General features: G+C 42.6%; 1 protein-coding gene across 1 annotated transcript in view; it reads left to right on the top strand.

Moving 5' to 3' along the window:
- The window catches only part of LOC138492881 (period circadian protein homolog 2-like), a 344,827-nt gene that overhangs the window by 69,777 nt on the left and 258,856 nt on the right, over positions 1-16,194 (top strand). Inside the window, 1 exon segment of the mRNA XM_069620199.1 lies at positions 4,317-4,368. Within this exon segment, the coding sequence (XP_069476300.1) occupies positions 4,317-4,368 (52 nt within the window).

Here is a 16,194-nt window from a genome sequence, read left to right as displayed (position 1 = left end):
GGGCTGTACTGCATTCTATTCATCAATAGAAGACAGCATGAAGTCAGTACTCCCTCCTCCAATAATAGAATACTGCTATGGGAGCATATCTAAGATGAGGAATACGTCGGAGGACACAATCCCTTCGAAGAACAAGTTACTTCTTACCTTGTAACGTTCTTTCGACGGGATGTTCCTCATCGACCCTCCCATCCATCCCCGCAGTTCTACTTCCCTTGTTGTTGCAGCTTACGCTCCTTCAGGGTGATTAGTTTAGTCCAGAAAGCATATTTGTGGGCTACAAAACAGAACTGAGCAACGGGCCCTGCGTGCGGCCTTTATAGCCAGGATGACGTTGGCGTCGATACGGACTCGAAGGACGTCGACGCGCAGCGCCCTCTAGAGAGAAAAAATTTCCGAGGCCAGCAGAGCTGGAAGGAGATATCTAAGATGAGGAATACGTCGGAGGAACATCCCGTCGAAAGAACGTTACAAGGTAAGAAGTAACTTGTTCTTCTCAGGTAATGCTTACATCAAAAAACACTAGAGCAGGCTTGTCCATCTCCAGGCCTCGAGGGCCAGAATCCTGACGGATTTTCAGTTTTCCCTCATTCATATTTACAAGAAATTTGCATACAGTTACAATAATCATATGCAAATTTATCTCATGACTATTAATGAGGGATGTCCTGAAAGTCTGACATGTTTTCGGCCCTTGAGGCCTGGAGTTGGACAAACCTGCACTAGAGCAACACACACAAATACATATAGACATTTTCAGAGCCATTTTAGACCAAAATGTACCTTTAACAGTCACTTCTTTATTTTTAATGCAAAATACATTCAAATATATCACGTAACTTTAATAAAGTAGTAGTAATTTTTTTTAAGCATCATACAAGTCAAATAACGTTTTTATTAACATTAACACATGGCTGCTGCCATTTTAGTTGTAAAAATGGCTGGCAAATTCAGCACACAATACAAATACAGGCAACACGTGCAAAAAGGGGTGTGGTTTGGTGCGAAATGGGTGGTAATGGGAGGAAAATCATATAGATTTCACTTAGAGATGGCTGTTGAATGGGTGGGACACATAACCAAACAACACAAATCCATCCTCATATGTCATCTGCATTAAAAAGCATTAGAGACGCTCATTCAAAGCCCCTCTTTGAAGCTCTTACGTTAAAGCTCTTATTTTAATGACAACAGTTTTGACTTAAAGGTAGCGCTTTCAGTGCCACCTAATAGCCAAAACTAACAATGGGTGCTCATTGTGCCTCTTCTGGTCACCTGCCATCACACAGGTGGCTGTAGTCGAACACAGTGTCAGTGTCCCCGTGCCCAGCTATCTTCACAGAGATGTGTCAATATATCAACTTTTCAACCTGTTGATTAGGCACCATTAGATTAAAAAAAATAATGCAGCCACTTCCAAGCAACATTTTAACATCAGAGGTATTCACTGGGCATAGATCAGCCTAAATTAAGTGACAGCATCATTATGTCCTCCAACAGGCAATACATAAAACAGTAGCTCAACCAAACAAACATTAACCTGAACAATGCTGCTGTCACCTCGCGCATGCTCCTGTGCCTGCCTTTACCTGGGTGGATGGCTATATCCTGGGGCAAGGTGGGGTGCTCTCACAACAGCTGGCCCCCGACTACAGCTGGCCTCAGATCCAGGTCCTTTAAAGTCATTGCCACTGTTGCAATGTAGGCTACTTGACAGGATGCTTAAGTATGAGGCAGTAGGCATTCAGGTTTAAGTTGAATCTTTTTTCTTTATTCAAGTACACTATAATAGGAAGAGTAGGTAAGCACTCACTCTTCCATCCACAGCGCAAGCACATGGGTAACTGACACTCACAGAACACTCACTTGACAAGCATCCAAGGTCCCATTCATCAGCCATTCAAAATAACACAGTTCTCCTGTTCTCTGTTTTTGAACTTCATTCCATGTCTGCTGCCTTCGTTAGCAGTTTTTGTTCAAACATTGATGCACATTTAGAAAGAATGTTATAATTATTAAAGCAGGGGTCTTTATTATTAAATTTATTATTAAATTATGACGTGGCACTCCCCCATTGGCCAATGTCTGGGCCATAAGAGATTGTATGCGTGTGACTCTGTAATCCAGATATTGCCCAATGTGGGATATCATGTAATTCCCACAGGTGGGAGTTTTCTGCTGACAAGGTTCTCAGCCCAGCATTCCCTCTGATAACTGGAGCGCTGTGCTAAAATCCCCGCTGTCAGTGCCACTCCCTACAGGGCTTTTGGTAGGGCACTCCCATGATCAGAGGGAGTAGCACCCTGAGAGTCATGCAGCCAGAGCAGTAGCTCTCAACGAGGTGCTCCCTCTAATCTGACACCCCTACTCCTTTCCTTAGTTCGTGGGCGGGTGGATCCAATCCCCACACTCCCCCCCAGGAAAAAATAATCACCGGCCGCACCTGGCAGACGCAGTATAGCATCTTCTTTTCTTGACCCCCCCCCCCCCCCCGCCCAACGCTGTCACTCAGAAACCATGCTTGGACACTCCAAAAGTGGGTGGGCTCCTTTGTAAGTCCTGCCTCTCCCTCATCATCACGCTGTGTACGTGGTTGCTGGGAATTAGCAAGTTCCCAGCCACCATTCCAGGTTGATTTACTGCCCCACTCCTGTGGGAGATAAGGACATGATAGCTTTATAGTCCACGCCCTGGTGCCATACTGGGAGTTATGGGTCCTGAAGACAGTTACACTTTCACAGTTTGTTTCAGCCTTTCAATATCAGTCACAGTTGCTCTGTCACAGCATCTCTGTCACCATTTCAGTCTGACACATTTTCCCCCAGTCTCAGAAAGTGTCTCCCAGTTTGAATCACAGGGGTAAGGCACATTTTCTGTCACATTCCCATAGTCACATTCCCTGAGTCTCAGTTTGTCACAGCCAGTTTCCCAGACAATCTTTCAGTCTCATTCCTTTAGCAGTCAGCCTCTTATGCTCAATTTTACTCAGTCTCACAATTTCAGTGTTTCAGTCACAGTTTCACAGTCACTCTCACTCACAGACTGTCACTACGCTACCATCTCTCAGTTAACCTCTCTCTTGTCACAGTAGAAATCTCACAGTTTGTCAGTCTCATTTTCATTTGCAGTCTTTCTGCATAGTGGGTATTTTGCAAAGGGATTTTTCGCAATTGAAATATCCACGGAAAGACCTATGTATGTTTGTAGGTTTCTGTAAAAAGGCTGTACAGATTCAATGCTCTGCACCTATACAGCACCACCTGCTGGTGGATCCAAATATCCATGGCACTAGACTTTGCATTCCATTGGAAGTCTGCTTGTTCCTTCTGAGGTGGAGCAGAGCTGCATGAAACTTCATTGTGAGTACAGATGGTGCGGACAAGGTGGTAGGACCCCTGGAGCCCCTTGCGGATCCTGAAGGGATGTTTAGAAAAACAAACGGCTAAACAAATGCATGCAGTAAATGACTTCTGATGCCATGGGGATTTAGGTTTTTTTTTACTTTTGTTTTTGCACCAGAATTGGCTTTTAAAGTCAACTGACTAGTTGAATTGCATCTGCCCTCCCAGCATCTCCCACAGCTCACTGACAGGTGGAATAGAGAAGGGGCACTATATAACTGCGTCGAAGAAGAAACTGTGGGACGAGACATGGTCTGTGCCCCTTTGAAAGACATAGGAAGGACAGGCAGGACATAGGAAGTCCTCTGAAACACTTCTGTTTTATTTCTATCGCGCTCTGTAACACTTGTGTACGAGCGCGATAGAAATAAAATACCAATCAATGCAAAAAAAAGTTACAATCACTGGGGCTGGGGCAGAGGATGTCCGAGGGACGCATGTGGCTCTTTTAACAAGATGGCGGTTGACTGCTTTGATTAGAACATTTAAACAGTTCTAGAATTTGGTGGGACCCAGCAAACATTATTTTTGCTCAAGGGGGCTCAGGGTAAAACAAAGTTTAGAAATACCTGAAATTATCAGACTGCCTTGCCAGTGGAACTATGTTTTGAATGCTTCGTTGCATTAATTGCTCATCGTGGACTATCTTTTTTTAAATGTAAATTCTAATTTGAATTGACATAAAAAAAGATATGGGCCAGTTCAGTAAGGCACAGTCTGAAAAAGAGACAGAGTTAGATTCCGATTCAGAGAGTTTTTTCAACAGGGATTACACCATTATAAACCAGGCTCTCAGAGAAGAAATACGTTATTTATTTTTTAATGAAATGAGTAGCTGATTATTACCTTGATTTTTGGGCTTTCATTTATTTCAGATCATAGTATTTCTGATTTGTTTTCCATGTATGCTTTCAGATTCTTCCACCCAAGATCGCAGGGAGGAGAAATCATTTTTTTGTCGCATCAGGTAAGGATGAGCAATTGACGCATGCGATTCAGTTCATAATTGAGAAATTCTATCTTGGCAATTTGCTGTTGCATTTACATTCGAAAATGGAAGTCTGGTGTCTGTACCTTATGTGGTGGAGGTCTGACCCTTATTCAAAATCTGTTTTAAACATTTGGATTCCTGGGGCAGTGGGAAGTCAGTGCAGGTGCTTGCTACACTCAATGCTCGCAGGCCCTGCCTGCAACCTCATCTTCATCACCTTTTCCACTTAACCACAGAAGGAATTGCCCACTGCAGAGGCTTTAATGGCCCCAGAAAAGTCTTGTGAATAACTTTGCCCGTTTTGTTTCGATAATTGCTTAAACCTCTCCCCTGTGGTCAGTCAGTAGACTTACAGGTAGTGTTGTAATCAGAAGTGCAGTCCCAGGTCTATTGCTTTGCCACTTTGGCACACGCAATTTATGTTGGTAAATAGTGAAGAGTTCTGTGTCAGAGACTCCAGCGGTCGGGAAACGATCTGTAAAGTAACCCTAAAAATATTTGGTTTTTAGCAAGCCTAACATTCAATTTCCTGCTCTTCATGTATGTTCTCATTTTCTATATTTTAAGCGGGTGGCACCCAGAAGCACATTTTACACAGGTCCATTTAAAATGATTGTTCACACTGTATGAACTGCAACTTTTGTAACTGAAATGATTTTATCCTAAGGGATGCGACATATTTGTTTTTATTTTAACTCCAATGAGTTTGTGCTTAGGAGACGAGCATCTATAGTTTTTTGTGCAACAGACTGAAGCTATAGCCCAGGAGATACTGAGAGCCTGATTTATAAACATGTTTTAACATGGGAAAGTCCCATTGAAATTTCTTTTCTAAATCAAGCCCTGAATGTCTCTGTAGTAGGCTCAACCCCATGGAACAATCTCCCCATTGGCCTTAGAAACCTGGCTGCTCATCTGAATATGACTTTGATCTATGATGTTACATCTGTTGGAGTTCTGGCTTTGTCCCGATGGAGGGTGAGCTTGTGAATGTTATGATGACTCGGGGTGCTTTCCCACTGCATTTAGTGCTGTGAACTCTCCCCCACTCCCTAAATAATCTGACCTTATTACTTTGGCAAGAAAATACAAGGGGGGTAGTCCTGGCTGAAACAGTCAAAGCTGATTGCAAGTAATTGGAATGCAAATAGAATTTAATATGTATCTAATCCTTTGTTATAGTACTTATTCGTATAAATCCAAAGGAAAGATGGGAAGGTACCAAGGAGAAAGGATATATACCACAAACACTTAATTAATATAAGACTGGGAGTATTTTTTATTTACTCTCCTCAGTCAAATGTTCATTTTTAAACAAACAAAGGTTGCATAGACCTGTAAATGGTACAAACATTGCATTATATAATATTTTCATTACTTCACATATTCAGACATGTAAAAAGCAAAAACACATTGATGCATAGATCAACAGAACATTTTTGTTGCTCTAACACAGAACCTTAGATGGGTCTGACAAAAGCCAGGCTAGAGGGTGACCAAAATAGATCAGGCGTGAATAAGTGTGTTTAAAAATGAACATTTGACTGAGGAGAGTAAATAAAAAATACTCCCAGTCTTATATTAATTAAGTGTTTGTGGTATATATCCTTTCTCCTTGGTACCTTCCCATCTTTCCTTTGGATTTATACGAATAAGTACTATAACAAAGGATTAGATACATATTAAATTCTATTTGCATTCCAATTACTTGCAATCAGCTTTGACTGTTTCAGCCAGGACTACCCCCCTTGTGTTTTCTCGCCAATGATAGCCCTTAGTCCTGAGCTCAGTTTGGGCTTTCCCTTCCGTATATTCTCTTTGAGATATAGCTGCTTGCTATAATAGGGACCTTTAACTTGTTTCACTCTTCCACACTTATTCACGCCTGATCTATTTTGGTCACCCTCTAGCCTGGCTTTTGTCAGACCCATCTAAGGTTCTGTGTTAGAGCAACAAAAATGTTCTGTTGATCTATGCATCAATGTGTTTTTGCTTTTTACATGTCTGAATATGTGAAGTAATGAAAATATTATATAATGCAATGTTTGTACCATTTACAGGTCTATGCAACCTTTGTTTGTTTAAAAATGAACATTTGACTGAGGAGAGTAAATAAAAAATACTCCCAGTCTTATATTAATTAAGTGTTTGTGGTATATATCCTTTCTCCTTGGTACCTTCCCATCTTTCCTTTGGATTTATACGAATAAGTACTATAACAAAGGATTAGATACATATTAAATTCTATTTGCATTCCAATTACTTGCAATCAGCTTTGACTGTTTCAGCCAGGACTACCCCCCTTGTGTTTTCTCGCCAATGATAGCCCTTAGTCCTGAGCTCAGTTTGGGCTTTCCCTTCCGTATATTCTTATTACTTTGGCAACCTATATCAAATCTGTGAACCTGAACCTTTCTGTTCAGTTCAGTTTACGGCTCTGTAGCACTTACTACGTCACCCTCTTTGCTGAACGTCATATATGAATGGTCCAAGGCTGTGAATGATCTGTGCCACACTTCTGTTCCCCTTCCCCCAATGCACATGAGCACACTCCAAATGATTTTACTTTATGTATGGGTTTATTAATCAACAATGAATAAATACATCATACTCTATAATAAAAGGCCAGATGGATGTTTGTTCGAAGCCGTAATGTGCCTGCTTTGTCTGTTACCAACCCTAGAGTAGCTGTTGTCTTATGCCTACAACAATAAGACTTCAAGTTGCACAATAGAGACTACCCGCTTCTCCTATTATCACCACTAGAGGGAGCTGATGCCTTAGGAAATATATAAGGCCGGTATGTTTGTGCAATGCAGGAACATTTCTCTCAGCACTTTGTCCCATGTACACAGGCTTTCACACTAGTAGATACATAATTGTCACCCTCTGACAGTGCAGCGATTTGCTGCTTTTCCAAAACACTGTAAAAACAAAGCTTTGTTCACACTTTTTTGATCCCAGCATTTTAAGTTTTTGGCTTTATTTGTTTGTACATTTAGGTTACCTCGATTTATGTAGCAGGCATAGGTTTTGCTGTTTATATCAGGTCTCTATGTGAGGATGTATGATTGTACCAATCTTATAGTTATGTAGCAGTGTAACAAGCTTCCCATTGCAGAATGATAACCTCGAATTAGAAACTATTTAGATGGGAATTCTAGGAATGCTAATGTACTTTTCTCAGTTTGACAAGTGCAACGTTCTTTTTATGAGGAAAATATATATAACATTTTGAAAAGAGCCAAATTTATATTTTAGCACAATGACATGCTTTCGTTTTAAGTTCTGGCTATCATGTGGCCCTTGAGCGCTATCTATAAGCTGAAACGCTTGCATTGGAGTACAGTAAGGAGGGAGATGGGCTGTAAGGAGGAGGACATAGCTTGTGGGTGTAGTTTGATTATTTACTCATTCATTGACTGGCCATTTCCACTTACTACCTGCCTTTCACACCCCACCCCCATCCTCCTGGGTTCTCTTTGAGCTAGCACCATCAAGAAGTAACATCAAACTGTCCCTGTATAGGGCCTGCTAGTGTTATTTCTACACAGTCTTCTAGGCGTTAATGGCATAATGACAGCTATAAACGTGCTGCCGGTGTAATAATGTCATAACCAAGTGTGCCTTCAACTACTTGATTTATATGCAGTATATGTATCCTCGCCTCTGTTCCTTACACTGAGATCATGTAGCAAACAAGCATAGGACGAGAGTGATTAGATCGGTGTATGGGTACAGCTAATCTCGCTCTATAAATGTAAGGGAAATGTGTGGATATATGTGTGTGCCTTTTCGAAATGTTCAGCATACTTCCCAACATACTACAAACCAGACTTTTGGCATATGGTTAGGTTCCATGGTGTAGACAATGTAACACGTATAACATGTTTAACACGTATAACATGTTCGGATTCATAGTTCTGCCGTAGTTCTACGCTCATTTTTCCTAAAGTTCAGCAGTTCATGAAAACTTTCCACACTATCTACATTCTAGCTGACATAACCGGCACTCACTTTTGCAGTAATGCGCGTGACACAATACAGTGCTTCTGTAGTGATGCAGGTGACAGGAAACAGTGCATGTCTGTCTCTTCAATAGCGTCCGCAATGACGTTGCCCATCACATCGTGGCAAATCTCTCATGATAATTACAGAAAGTTCATTTCCCATGGAAGTTGATGAATGAATGCCATCTCATCAGTAGGTAGCTTACATGCTTCAACCTTACACGTATGGCACTTATGTTGAGGTCGCTGCTGCCTCGGCTGTAGATCGGGAAACCAATAATGTTGCTGTGCAAAGTCAACACTCCAACTCAAAGTACTTGGAACCGCTTTTCTGTTGGTCGGCTTTATGTGGCTAGCTCCAGAGTTCGAAACAAAGACAATTTGTTCACACTAGCCCGTACAGGAGAGACTAGCATTACTGTCTACACCGAAGCATTGGTTTTGTTCATTAAATAAATGTCATACTAGGACTGAAGTAGGAATGACCAAAGTACATATTCTGCAACTGAAAATCTCATTTAAGGCTAACGGTTGGTTAGTTGTGCAATGTTATGGCTGGCATCATTGTCCCATTTGCTGCAGAGCATTTATCAACCCATTGTGTTCTTCTTTTCGGAGTGTTGCATTCTTTGTGTAAATCGAGGTGTTTTAAACATTTCCCCAATGCGGATGCAGACAGTTTGGGTTTTCGTCTAATAATACGATGAAAGTGTTAAGATATTAATCCGGTCAAGAAATACCATGGATGTATGATTCATATTATATTTCTAATCTCATTTCATGTCATACTGACTAGAAATGTGGTGTTTAAATACTTTGGCAAACTAAAAGCCTTAATTTAAGATCAGCATTTAATTACAAAGCAGCAGCATTTCCAATTTCCATCAGACAAGGCATGCTCCAGAGCTTTGACAATTGTGTTTCTTTAAAATGCAACAAATGACTTACGTTTCATTGTTGATTTCCTTTTCATTTCTTAGGTAGCCATTGTCACGTGATAAGGGCTGGAATGAGGGTTAACGGCCAGGCAGCCCAAGTTAACAGTCCGAGCGAAGCGAGGGTGGTTAACGAGGGCTATGGGCCGTTACCCCCTTTCCAGCCTTTGCAACAGGGTGTTAAGGCCATTAGCACCCCAGGTTACCAAAGCGGTAACCCGGGGTGCTAAAAAAATAGTATTTTCATTAATTGAACGGGACGCTGCATGCTGTCCCATTTAATGAATAAAAATACTGATCTAAAATGGCTGCCATGGTTATAGAGGGTGGGGCTCCGTACAGAGCACCTCTTCTATGACCATGGCGAATGGAAAAGGAAAGCTGTGGTGGCAGCGAGTGCCTGCTGCCGCAATCAGGTAAGTGGGGTTGGGGAGGAGGGTGGGATATTTAAAATGTTGCCTGAGGCAGGAGAGGCAGCCTGCGGGTTCTTGGGAATGCGGGCTGAGATTTTAGGTTTCAGCCCACAATCCGCAGGACCTGATTGTCTGTGGCCCGCGCCTCGGGGGCTAATGTGATTTAAGACATAGTGCAGCTTTATCTCAAGGGCTGTTCTACATCAGAGCAACTCAAGGTAGCTACCCAGAGTGCCACTAACATGGCCCACTAGGGAGTACCAGCTTGGCCGTATAAACCTCATCTCAAACCGCATTGGAAGTGATTTGGGTATGGGAGACAAACATTAACCTTGTTTAGGCATCACCAATACTCTAAAATGCCTAGCTTTGCCTACACCTTTGGCTATCTGAAATTCCTGGCTTACTAATGTTTGTGAGTAAAGTTAATGTCTACTTTGTTATCTTGTCACTATTTTGGGTTTTCTAACTTGACATTAAGTCGGCTTTCTACAGCTTGATGTTGGAATTATTCTTGCCTCTCCCAATGAGACTGCTCTCTTTAGCTCAGTTCTGATAGTGGCTATCGTCACTCTGTCCTAAGCAACCCTCAAAAGGCTGCACCATATCAGCAAGCCAATTTACAAATAGGGGATAGGGACAGAAGGGTTGGATAGAATGGCTATCACTCTTGTCACACTGAGACCTGATTTACCCACATCCTTGGGCTCGCTATTTTCTGAATCATTTACATAGTTTGGCATTAGAGTGATTTATATTCCATTTCTGGACAATGCTTTGCCTCTGGTGATCTTCAAGGGTGAACGCCTGAGTACTGGCCGTGACTGTGCCACAATTGCTTCCATCAAGAGGTGGTTAGGTGCTTATTTTTCAGGGCCTCTCTAGTCTCATTCTCAACCTCCTGATCTAGTTCTCCCTTTCACTCTCTCTCTTTCTCTCTCTCTCTTTCTTATCTCTTCTCTCCACCTCCTCAGCGCCCCCACAACAGTTGAGCCCTCTTCACCACACCTCTTAACATCTCTTTTCTCCTCGGGGTAATTAGATTTTTCACACATCTGTACTCCAGTCTTCTCCTTTCCTTGCTCCTCACTTGTTTTAACTCCCCTCTCTCCCTTAACCTCCTTGCATGATATGCCTTTCCACTTTATGCCTTCTCCACTCTTTACACCCCTCACCATGTCTCTCCAATGCTTTCCACATGCTACTCCCTTCTCCATTGCTCGTTACTCCTTTCTCTTTCGTTCTACACTTGGCCTACTCCCTCCTCTCCACTGATCCACCTTCACTCCATTATGTTACCTGTACTCTCCATTCCATACTCCCTCTCCTACATCACCTTCCTCTCCCTCCTCACCTCCTATCAGTACTGCTCTCATTTCAATACCCACATCTGGCTGTGATTTGGGCAGGTGTTTATGGTGACACGGACTCATCTCTGTGTTTTTCGAATGGTAGATTGCACTCAGCTCTGGCACAGGAACCACAGGAGGAAGTTATTCAAATCATCTTTCTTACCTGTTGTGCACAGCCCTACACTTGTCAGCTTGAGTCCACAGAGCGACCAACGAGAAGGGAGTTTGCAATCTTGGCTCTCGTACTGCTCTGACCTCTCTGTGTTTGGCAGCCAGTTGAAATAGCGCATCTCCTGCTCGCTGAGTGGGTTCCTCGAAGGTTTGCTCTTTATCAAAGGAAGTGCGCTCAGGATTCTCTGGATAAGAAACCACTTTTTAGTATTTGTTTGTTACAAAAGTCAGGGGCATGTGGCTATTGATTCCCTTGTGTGTTCCATTGTTACAGGTTGATTTTCTTGTACACAGTGTTAATGGCAAACATAGCTTGACAAATGACGTTCCATATACATCTGTGGTATTTCTGGCATTTGTTCTGGAAGGAGATAATCTAACTCCTGCAGACCTTGTTTAGCAATATAGGTTGAAGCATGTAAGACATTTCCAGAGCTATTGTCTTGCATAACAGGTGGCCGATGGGATACAGGGGAAGGGTCAGAGTGACAGGCTGAACACCACAGGTAAGAGATGGTCTGGGGAACTTGGGGGACCCTCCCTATTTCTAATCCAGGCACCACATTAGGTAGCAGGTGTTGGCGCATGGGCCCCATGATCTCCCCATTGTCATTTACTCACCTGTAACATTGCATTTCATGACATCTATCTCCTTTTTATTAAAACACTGCTTGGAAGATCAAGACAATGCATATGTTTGCAAGGTAAGAAGACACCCAATAACCAAAGGGTTTCTTTCTTTGTTCTTTGCTAGCCATGCAATTGCAGCATGATTGATTATAACTCGCAACTGGAAACCTGTACTATAGTATCTAAGAGCCACAATATCCCACTTCATGGTAAGGCACTCTAGCTCTGTTTTAGCAAAGGTTTTCTCCAAGGCAGAGAGCTTCCTGCTAACATACATAGTGGCTCGTACGCATCTACCTTTTCACTTGGACAGTTGAAATAATGTCACTATCATCTGAAGAATTATATGTTCCTTTATTTGTTCTTCTTACTTACACCGGCTGGTGTACCTCAGCACTCACATCTGTCAGTCTTTTTCTTCTCTAACCCTTACTCATGGAATTCAATCAGTATAACATTCTACATTCTGAAGAATGCTAATACACTGAGCATGCTACAACAGTAGCACTCCCTGACCCACTCTGGAGGCATCGATTTGTAATAGAAAGAGTTGGAAGAACTCGGCATGATTAGGAATAGGAGATGGCACAGACAATGCTCTAATTCTTCATTCACCTTTGAATCATTTCATTCCATTGAATTCCGGTTGGCTATCTTGCTCCCAAATGACCTCAATTGAAGAAAACCATGACACACATTTTGCAAACGCCAGAATGTCTTGAAGTTCCTTCTTAGTTGTTGGTGCTAGCTGAATTGAATGGTCTGCTCTCTACCTTCCTGCGCCTCTGCTAGGTCTTTATGGGCATGGAAGATTAAGCAGTTCTTTGTAGAGAGCACCAGATGTCACTTGTTGGGCTTGGCTTTTAGTCCAGCTTTCTTGGGTGCCTGTGTCACCAGGTAAAGATGGCCTATATGTTCTCCCCAAGTCTAACTGTAAATCATAATATCATAAAAGTAGGCACTCAGATATGCTTGGTGTTATCGCAGGATTTGATGACTGAGGCACTGGAATATGGCTGTGGCCATGTGTAGGCCAAAGGAAATGACCTTACATTGGAATAGTCTATTGCTCATTGAGAATATGTATTTCATTTTCTTCTCATGATAAACACATTTTTCAGTGCCCTTTTGTTAAATCGACAGTTGAGGTATAAGAGAAAATTCAGATCCTTTCAATCATTTCGTCGATCATGGGCATGGAATATGCACTGAAGCGGGAGATCTCATTTACTTTACAGAAATCACAATAGTTTGCCCACTAGAACCATTGAAGAAGTCCTGTGACTCTGCGAGAGTTCAGTGACCTTCAGAGCCATTAAATTCAGGACTTTTGTGTGATTTGGGCTCTAGTAACGAATAAGGACACATATGTACTATCTTCCCCAGCGGGGTATGGATGTGGGGAAAACAAATGTAACCATGCCTGGCTTTTTAGTGAAGACCTTTCAGAAATTATCAAGAAATGCAAAGAAGTATTGTCTCTGGTGAGGTCTCAACATTTGGGAGACATCTTCTGAACTGCATTCAGAAGTGAGTCAGTTGTTAAGCTGACATAATCATGATCCATTCTGCTCGGGTTTTTGGGGTCCTTCCAGGCTATCAGCCAGTTGACATACTGTACCTGAGTTGGATTTTTCTGGTCGGTTTCCTTTACCTGATAATTGATGTCACTCAGCACTACTGAAGGACCATTACACTGAGCCTGGCGTTTGTTTTCTTATTTGGGTAATGCAGACTTTTTTGTTGACTTGAATCTTCTGAAGCAAGGACTGGCCAACATATAGCCTCTTCTGCTTCTCATGTGCTTCTGTCAAGTGTTTAGTGAGTAGATCACCTACTAGGGTAATTTTTTGCTTGGTTAATTGCAGGAACTGGCCAGTATTCAGCCCAGTGCCCTTTTGCCTTTCCCAGCTCTCTCTTAACATGTGAAGCACATACCAGAGTTCTCTGCCATCACCCGTTAGAAGGGAGAAAACTCAGAGGACACTTGCAGAGTCTTGTGGACAGCAAGCATGGTGAAGAATAGCAATTGCTTCAAATTCTTTGTGTTTTCCTCTACAAGTGTTCTTAAAAGGGTTTGTAAAGGTTCAGTGGCCTTTGTATAGATATGGAGAGGTTTAATTTGCAATACATGTTGACTTCCTCCTTTAGACGTGACAGGAATCTGAAACCCTGAACTGTCAATATTTCTTGTGGAAACCCCCACGCTGGAGAAAATACAGGACCATATGACTAAGTGTCTGCTCTGTTGTGCTGTTTGTGAGGGGGGACAGACTTGGGGTATCTTGTACCATAATCTACTGTGACCATGAAATAGTGATTCGCCGATCTTGCAGAGGTCAAAAGGTTGCATAATATCCATTCCCAAGTGGCATTAGGGGACATCAATGATGGTCAGGGGTTACCTGAAGGCTCCTCTTATATTTCGATGTGGCAGGACTTCTGACAAATTGGCAGGTCTCGCAGAAACACTTGGTCTCTTGATACATTCTGGGCTAATAAAAGCAATTCAGGGATGTTTAACAATCCTTAATGAGTTGCTGTGAAGTAAGAATGAGGCCGTTCTCTCACAGTTGTTTTATGTAGGGTTGGAGATAGAATCTGGTATATGGTAAACATATAATATAACTTTCTGTTAATTAAAGTAAAGTAAAGTGTCCAATAAAGAGGCCATGTTTTGTAGGGTCCTTCTTCCTTGTGACTTGCACAGAGGCATGGGAGAGAGATTGATCAATATTTTAGGGCGCCAGAAAATTCAAGGGAGATTAATGCTTTTGCAAAGGACCAGAGCAGAGTGATGTCTCACCCGTTCTGTCCATTACACTCAACCTTGCAGAGATTTCTGGGATGAGTGGAAACAAACTCCTTCTCCCTCGCTTGTTTTGACATAATCCCAAAGCCTCCTTTATCGCTGTGGGAAAGATGATTGATTCACAGATGAACTGAGCAACCGTCTCCTGCTTTATTGGGAAAAGGGGCAGATGCCTTGTTAATTAGTGACACTTGTATATCCCCTCTATTGTCCCTGTCTATGCCTCAGCCTTCTACAATCGTATGGTAAGGAGCTAACTCTGACTTTGGAGCAGTATGTCCATTTATATCCCCGGGAATGGCAATTGAAATCCCTGTGAACAAGAGAGGCCTATCCCGGGATGGAGGATGGTGTCCTCACAACAATATAGGTCACATCTGCCTCTGCCCGCTGCAACCCTTTGGGGGGGGAAGGTGGTATAGGAGGATGCGCTAACTACTTGTAGTGTTGGAGAGGGTGCACCAGGAAATAGCAAGCCCGATTCTGCTACTCCCCCTTGTAACATTCTATTTCACAGCCGATGGATGAACTGGCAGCTCAGTACTCGAGAAATGGGGGTATGAACAGGCTTATTTTACAACATAAATAAGCACAGTTCTTGGAATAGAATGGGTAAATGAATGAAGGGTTCTCCATTAAATCAAAAAGGAGGTATTTATTGCAGGACTTTACTTCTGTTGGTCAATTTTTCTTGAATAGGTTAATTCTCTGTAAGTGGTGCATCCATAGGTGGTGCATCCCCATCTGAATGATGCCAGAGCTGAGTTAGGCTTTGAGAGATCTTGTTTGCTCGGGGGAATGTGGGTTCTGGGCAACCAGAGGCCGATACTAGCAGTCACCGGCAGCAAGAGGTGGTTAGGTGCCAATTTTGAAAGCCTCATTGTATTCCTTCTCAACATTCTGGTCTTGTTCTTTCTCTATCTCTCGTCTCCTCTCTGCACCTACTCGAGACCCTTCACAACTTGGATCCTCTTCATCTTCCCTCTTAACTGCTCTTCTTCTTCCTTTGGAGATTCGTCCCATCTCCCCCTGCTCCTTCTCCTTCTCCATTTGAGGCTCACTTGTTTTTACTCCCCTCTCTTCCTCTGTCTTTCCACTCTCAGTTCCCCTTACCAGGTCTTTAAGCTCCTTTCCTACCCCTCCTCCACTCACTACACCCGTCTCTAGGTCTCATCTCTTTTCCCTTCAGTCTACTGCCTACTCTCCACTCCTTTCACCTTCCTTTAACACTGTCCTTCCTCCTCTCCTGCCCCTGAGCACTTCATCTCCCTTCTGTTCACTTTCTTCTCCGCTCATTAGTCTTTCTCACTCCTCTCCTTGCAAACCCCTATGAGAAGTCTGTTCTCACCAGCGCTACTCTACTTTCAATACACATATCAGACTTTGCTCCGGCGATGCTTTTATAGTGGTGTGGACCATCCTCCCTGGTCCATGAATGGCAGACTGTACTCAGGGTTGCCACAGTGGATGAGGATAGAG

This window comes from Ambystoma mexicanum, chromosome 10 (genome assembly GCF_040938575.1).
Source record: "Ambystoma mexicanum isolate Mex_15411 chromosome 10, UKY_AmexF1_1, whole genome shotgun sequence".
NCBI classification, from domain to species: domain Eukaryota; kingdom Metazoa; phylum Chordata; class Amphibia; order Caudata; family Ambystomatidae; genus Ambystoma; species Ambystoma mexicanum.
Note: the sequence above shows the minus strand (reverse complement) of the source record. Positions and strands in the feature narration are given on the sequence as shown.